The 6,531-nt window shown below is 38.4% G+C and overlaps 1 protein-coding gene across 2 annotated transcripts; it reads left to right on the forward strand.

Annotated features, from left to right (window-relative positions):
• Positions 1 to 1,294: 1,294 nt before the first annotated feature.
• LOC137139110 (F-box only protein 6-like) lies at positions 1,295 to 4,760 on the forward strand. 2 transcript variants are annotated; one of them, XM_067525884.1, is made up of 6 exons: positions 1,295 to 1,916; positions 2,945 to 3,194; positions 3,281 to 3,395; positions 3,486 to 3,581; positions 4,123 to 4,258; positions 4,351 to 4,760. In XM_067525884.1, the coding sequence occupies exons 1-6, from the start codon at positions 1,839 to 1,841 to the stop codon at positions 4,495 to 4,497; spliced, it is 822 nt and encodes a 273-aa protein (XP_067381985.1). In that variant the 5' UTR covers positions 1,295 to 1,838; the 3' UTR covers positions 4,498 to 4,760. The 2 variants fall into 2 exon arrangements, with proteins under 2 accessions (XP_067381985.1, XP_067381986.1); XM_067525885.1 differs by lacking the exon at positions 1,295 to 1,916 and adding an exon at positions 1,951 to 2,316.
• Positions 4,761 to 6,531: the final 1,771 nt, after the last annotated feature.

The following is a 6,531-nucleotide window of genomic DNA, read 5'->3' on the forward strand; positions in this document are numbered from 1 at the left end:
TCATCACCGCCAGAGGTGCTGCCGCTGCATCGATTTTCTTTAAAGGACATATTTGTTCTTTAGTTAGGAATTGCTCTTAGCTGGCACAACGCTGAAGGAAAAAGAGGGAAGAAGTGCTACAGTCGCCGCTCTCTTATGGTGTGATTGCGGACATAACTGAGCGCACCATGAGAGCGATAAAGTAGCAACTTTTTGGCCCACTGACCGGTGGGCGTAGACTATACTGCTTCAGTTGGCGCGAGCGTGCAGGGTTGGTTCATTATGCTACAGCCAGAGGGCTGTGCAACCTAGGAAATAGAACTGGCAGTTTCCGCTTTTGTCTGAAATTCCTTTCTTTTAAAATGGCAAAAAGAGTAAAACACATTCAGTTAGCACAAATGTCATCAGAAATGAATTATTTTTGAATTAATTTATCGAATGGAATGCAAACATTTAGACTTGTGCAATTTTAATTATTCGACTAACTCTTTTAAACTCAACCATTTCTGTTACTTCTGATGGTGAAAATTAGTATTATCTTAATGTGCATTATTTTCATGTTATGGTTAAAGTTAAGTTGGCATCAACCTGTAATATGTACATGTATTAAAAGCAATGCCATTATATTCTACCAGTTGTGCTTTGATGGCCTTCTTTTATATTAAGTATCTTTATAACTTCTAAAAACACTTTGTAATGCTGTTCAACTGAACTCTCCCTGCCTTCAGTCTCAGCTGACAAGAACCGTACCTCTGGTTATTGGCATGTAGCTCCATGTAAGAAGAGAAAAAGTCAAGTTTTGCGTGGATAATAATATTGTTATTGAAGGTACCTTTGGTAGAATTACTTTAGATCTGAAATTACAGATTATAAAAGAAAGACATAAGAATACAGATGTGAAAAGATTTGTAGAAACTTAAAAAACAGGTGGCGGTTGTTAATACTCTCTGACAGAGTTGAAATATAAAGCAGGACCTCAATTTTTGTGAATGTTTTGGGTGGATAGAAGGAACCGAGGCCAAGCAGGAGATTCTGTGCCATGAATTGGCTTCTGCTAGAAGTAGACAGGAGTTTTCCAAGACTTTGGTGTGAATGGGGTTAAATGGAGAATGGCAGCACTACTGGAAGCATGAAAGGAAGGAAGCAACGAAGAGAGGGGCAGAAAAAAAAAGATGTCATAGTAGCTAGGTTAATAATTGAAAACAGTCTACACATTACATCACATAAGGAAGCATCCACATGGGAGGTATTATAGTATTCAAGCAGTAGAAACAGTGGAGCATGTGATAATGAAGTGCAGCAAGTACACAGCAAATACGGAACAAATGTTAAATGATCGGAAACCAAGAAGGAGGAGGAACACATTTAAAGAGTTTATTGGATTGTGGAGGAACGGAAACAGGAATGGTTTTGAATTCCCTTCAAAGTATTGAAATGCACAAGAAAGTAGGAAGATGGCGGTAATGCACCTTATAGCACGGAGAACGCCAAAAAAATCTTCAAGAGAAGAACCTCGGGCGTCTCCTTTAACATGTTGATCATGACGTATGTGCAGCGTTAAAATCCAAAGTGACTCAGTTATTTCTAAAATGTGTCAGATAAGTAGGTTGGAACTGAATAGTCATTTATTCAATCTAGAGTCAGAGGTAAATTTAGTCGAATCTGCTTTTACGTCGAGTGTCTAACGTCTTTCGCACTTAATTCAATTCCTTGTTTTGTGTTGTCGGACGTAGACAGTTGCAGTACGTTTTATACTGTAGCTTTAGCTTTATAAGTCAATCCACGAAGAACCCGTCGACGGGGGGTTGGCGAAGACCTCTGGCTGCATTGCTCACAAGTGGCCTGGGTTGTTTCCAGGCATGAAGAGAAAAGCTATGGGTACAACTCAGAGTTCTTCGTCAAAACGGGCGACGTCTTCCGGTTCAGCCGCGTTGACTGTAAGTAGCTTCGCTGCGGGACTTCAGCCCCAGATAAATGCTCCCAGTCCCAGATAAATGCTCAGAGAGCTGCACAGGTCTGCACCTAGTAGAAGGGTTTAGTGTCGGTGGTCACCGTTAGTGTCCGTGAGTAAGTGATACAGCCGATCGGTGGTGAGCATGTCGACACAGCGAAATGCTCCTTCAACAAGGCTGGAATTTGAATTACAGTGTTAAGATTATCGTCAGTGCGTTAAAATACACCAAAAACACCACGTCGTCTCGATAGATCTTAAAACATGTTGAATTTAAATTTAGATTTCCACCTTGTGACAGGAAACAAATGTGGCACAGGGGGATTTCCGATGAAGTGGGACAGAAACCAGCTCATATCAACAAGCTAGTGACTTAAAGAACCATGGTAGTGTTTATTTGGTAATTTAGCTTTAAGACATGCTCATTTACAAACATGCTTTTTGGGTTAACTGCACGAGACGTTCAATACAAATATGATCAATAAAAAATCAATAAGGCGAAAGAAGCAACAATATGTTCATGGGTAAAGGTTTATGGCCTCTTTCCAGATATGTAACCTGCACCTGTCAAGACGGACAGTTGCCACACTTTATACAGTGAAGGTCCAAAGTATATTTAAAAGGTCACCAGACAGTGAATAAATATTGTACTCAGTCTTCATAAGTTTTATCAGTTTGTTCAGAGACATTTAAAATGCTTATCCTCCATTTACATGAAATAGATAAATATTCTAATGAAAGGCAGTTAGTTTGCTGCTGTATATAAATTATCTGATTTATATGAAACTATGCAAATGTATAAATATATAGTAATTCATTGTTGCTCTGTTAGGGGTTCACATCTGTGCAGATGTTATTTTAAGAATCTTCACTTGTCACTTATCAAAAGTTTGTGTTATCTGATACAGATTTAAGATTTTAATCAATAATATTTATTTCAAATGCTATAGAGCTAAATTGTTAGCACTACTACACAGTATGTGAGCTATCTGTGTCCTTTTTGGTCTCTATCAGTTATTCAGTATTCCTGTGGAGATCCTGGAGGAAGTCTTCCTGAACCTTCCTCCCAATCAGGTGGTGCATGTTTGTCGGTTGGTTTGCCATGAGTGGAAAGAAGTGGCTGACAGTGAAGCTTTGTGGAGGGAAAGGTGCAGAAGAGAAGGATATCACCTCCGTGTGCCTTCCAAAATACCCAGAGACTGGAGGCTGTTTTACTTCTTGTGCAAGAAGAGAAGAAATCTTATCCAGAATCCAAGAGCAGAACGTAAGAAACCTGAAAGCTAACTTTCTTCAACATTTGGTGGTCCTGCTGAACAAGTTTGGAATAATATGTAATCTACTTTTTTGTAGAAGAATTCAACGGTTGGGAGATAATAGCTAATGGTGGTGATAAATGGGTAGTAGAAGGCATTTTTGAACCACATCCAAACGAGAAAGTCCAGAAAAACTTTGTGACCTCTTATCAGTGAGTATTGACCAAGAGAGATGTAGAAAACATACAGCAGTAAATGCTACATTCATATAATGCAGTGTCTAAAGCTTATTTTTTTCACAGCCTGTGCAAGAAATCCCAGTTGATTGATCTGGAGAAGGAGGGTTACAACCCATCATTTATGGATCAATTCCAACCAGACATCAAAATATCTGATTGGTGAGAACGTTAAAAACTGATCAATGACAACATTGTTGTTTTGACTTGTTGGGTAACAAGTGTCTCCCGAATTGCAGTTCTCTTGCATATTTCATCAGGCTTTCTCTGTATTTTTCTGCACTTAGGGAGACCACATTCCACATTCCTCTGATTTCTCAATGATGGTTTTAACTGGACAGATTTCTTCTTTCTCTCCCCGGACTTTTGCTATCTCTTTTTGCAGTGTTGTTTGAGTGTTGTTTTTCTTGATGATGTCGATTTTGGCCACGGTACCGATTCGCTAGAAAGTAGACTTTTGAGATACAGGTGTATTTATACTACTGTACAGTGACATGAAATACATCCACTACACAAGTGATCACTTGATCACTAATTAACTAATTGTTTGACTTCCTAAACCAATTGGCTGAACCAGTGATTATTTAGACGAGTCATGTTAAATGTAGTTTATACTTTTGTCAGTCACTTAAATTCCTGATAGGCTCAGTAACAGCTGATCTCCGATCTTCATGTACATGTTTGTGTGTCCTTGTTATATTAGGTATGCTCCACGATATGACTGTAGCTGTAAATATGAGATCTGTGTAGAGTTGCTGAATCAAGCAAAGGGGACAATCCAGACTTTTGCTCCGGAAACTGTTTACATTGAGCAGTGGAACGATAACCAGTGGAGGCAGGTAAATACAAAGGTGTTGATTAATATAGCACAGTTCAGAGGAGGTAGACAGCTGAAGGATGACTCTTGACTCACTAATAATTTATTTTTTAGATGACCCATGTTTTCCAGAAGTATGGAAAAGGAGCGCGATACATTCGATTTACCCATGGAGGCAAAGACACAAAGTACTGGGCAGGATGGTATGGAATTCGCCTCACTGACAGCTGTGTTGAGATCTGTCCAGAAGTGGATACATAGCTCTTAAGGATTCATCTAACATCTGCTTCCTTTCATTGCTTAAAATTGCTCAAAGTTGCCTTACGGCAAGTTATCTCTAGTTCCATCTCATTTAGAATAATTATTTGTGTGTATCATATCCCTGTCTGTAAAAATTGTCCAGCTATGTCATAAATTCTGTAACATATGTCATAAATTACATTTCTGTGTGATACTACAATGCAGGCAAAGTCAAGACACCATTACACCATTAAAATTCAACAAAAACATGCCAGTTAATATGAGTTACTCTGACCATATTTACAAATTATTTCAAGCCCCTTTTTTTTGTTTCATCTGATTGGTGAGAAAGTTAAAAAACTACTCAATGACAACATTGTTGTTTTGACTTGTTGGGTAACAAGTGTCTCCCGAATTGCAGTTCTCTTGCATATTTCATCAGGCTTGACAAAAGACAAGGATCAAAAACTATAAATTTTTATAACGACGGTCTACCTTTGATTTGTGGAGTTTATATTTGCCTTATGGAGTTGGTCGACATTTGTTTCAGTTATGTGAGGACGTCCTCTTAACCTCAGTTTGAGGTGCTTTGTTTGTTTTGCACATTAAAAACTGTAGCCACATATATGCACATCATACTGTATTCAATAACACACTTGATTATTAATGTGTGAAAAGGAAAGTGAGGGAATATCTGGCTGCACCGCACAACCCGTCTAGGTACGACAAACGAGGAAAATTTTGAAAAGGAAAGCACCACCCATGGTCTCTGCCCAGCTGTATCTGTGCTTCACAGGATTCCTGCAAATGATACAAGAGCTAGCAGCATGGGTCATATAACTTTGGTCCTCTAGTAAGAAATGCTGTAATTAATGATGTCTGGTTGATTTGCAAATGCTTGTGTGCCTGTTTTATATTAGGTATGCTCCATAACGGGACTGTGGCAGTCAGTATGCATTGGGTTGCTGAATCAAGTAATGAGACCAGTCCAGACTTTTACTCCCGACATAATGCTCCACACATTTTCAAGAACTGTAGACCAGGAATGAGATACATTCAATTTACCCACAGCAAAGCACGGTATGGAATTTGACTTAAACACAGCTCTATTGGGATCTGTCCAGCAGTGGATACATGACTGTCTTTAAAGTCTGCTTCCTGCCTTCACTGGAAATTGCTAAACATTGTATTTTTGTACATAATCTACAGTCTTTTAATATATTAAAGAAATGTTTCTTACAGTAAAAATCAGTGGTGGACTCAAACTTTTTCTGTTAATAGCAGAGAACAACAATGCATGACTGGGTGAGGGGCTGCATCACTTCACTGTGTTTGCTCTATTGCAGGGGGATCTTAAAAGGCACTCTATTGCATTTGCTCCACTGTGGGGGAAAGGCACCGGGGACTTTATAGTGTTTACTCTACTGTGGGGTTATCTTAGAGGTCACGTAATCGCATTTGTAACACTTTGGGGACAACTTAAGCCCCGTTGCCACGAAAGGGACTTCCCCAGGGCTAGGAACCTTCAGTGCAACTTAGTTCCTCTACCTACCTGTTTGTTAAACTTTATTTAGACAGAAGAACTCTCACTGGAATCATGATCTGTTTTCCAGGAGAATGCTGTATACAAAACATATGCACATATATAAACTCTTAAAAACAATATAAAAATATATGAACAAAATCCAGAATACAGTTGGATTATCAAGAGTATTAATTTCAGACATCCCTTAAAGAGTGAGACAACAACATAAAACTGTAAGGATGAATAAGTGATTTCAAGCCCAGTATATATTGCAATTAATGTCAATAATGGGAAGCATGTTTCTGCCTTCCAGTGTTTGTGTGTGAAAACTTTAACGTAAGGTTCTACAATGAAAAAAAAACTGTAAAGTGGAGTATTGATTATAGTCATTATGGCAAAACATCTATATTAGATATATCAGTATTTAATAGATCATAACATTTTTATATTAATCACCTTTTTAATATCCAGTCATTGTGTCACCTATGCAGAATGTATGAATATGTGTAGTAAACACCATGTGAGACAAC

This window comes from Channa argus, chromosome 13, assembly GCF_033026475.1.
Source record: "Channa argus isolate prfri chromosome 13, Channa argus male v1.0, whole genome shotgun sequence".
NCBI lineage: Eukaryota > Metazoa > Chordata > Actinopteri > Anabantiformes > Channidae > Channa > Channa argus.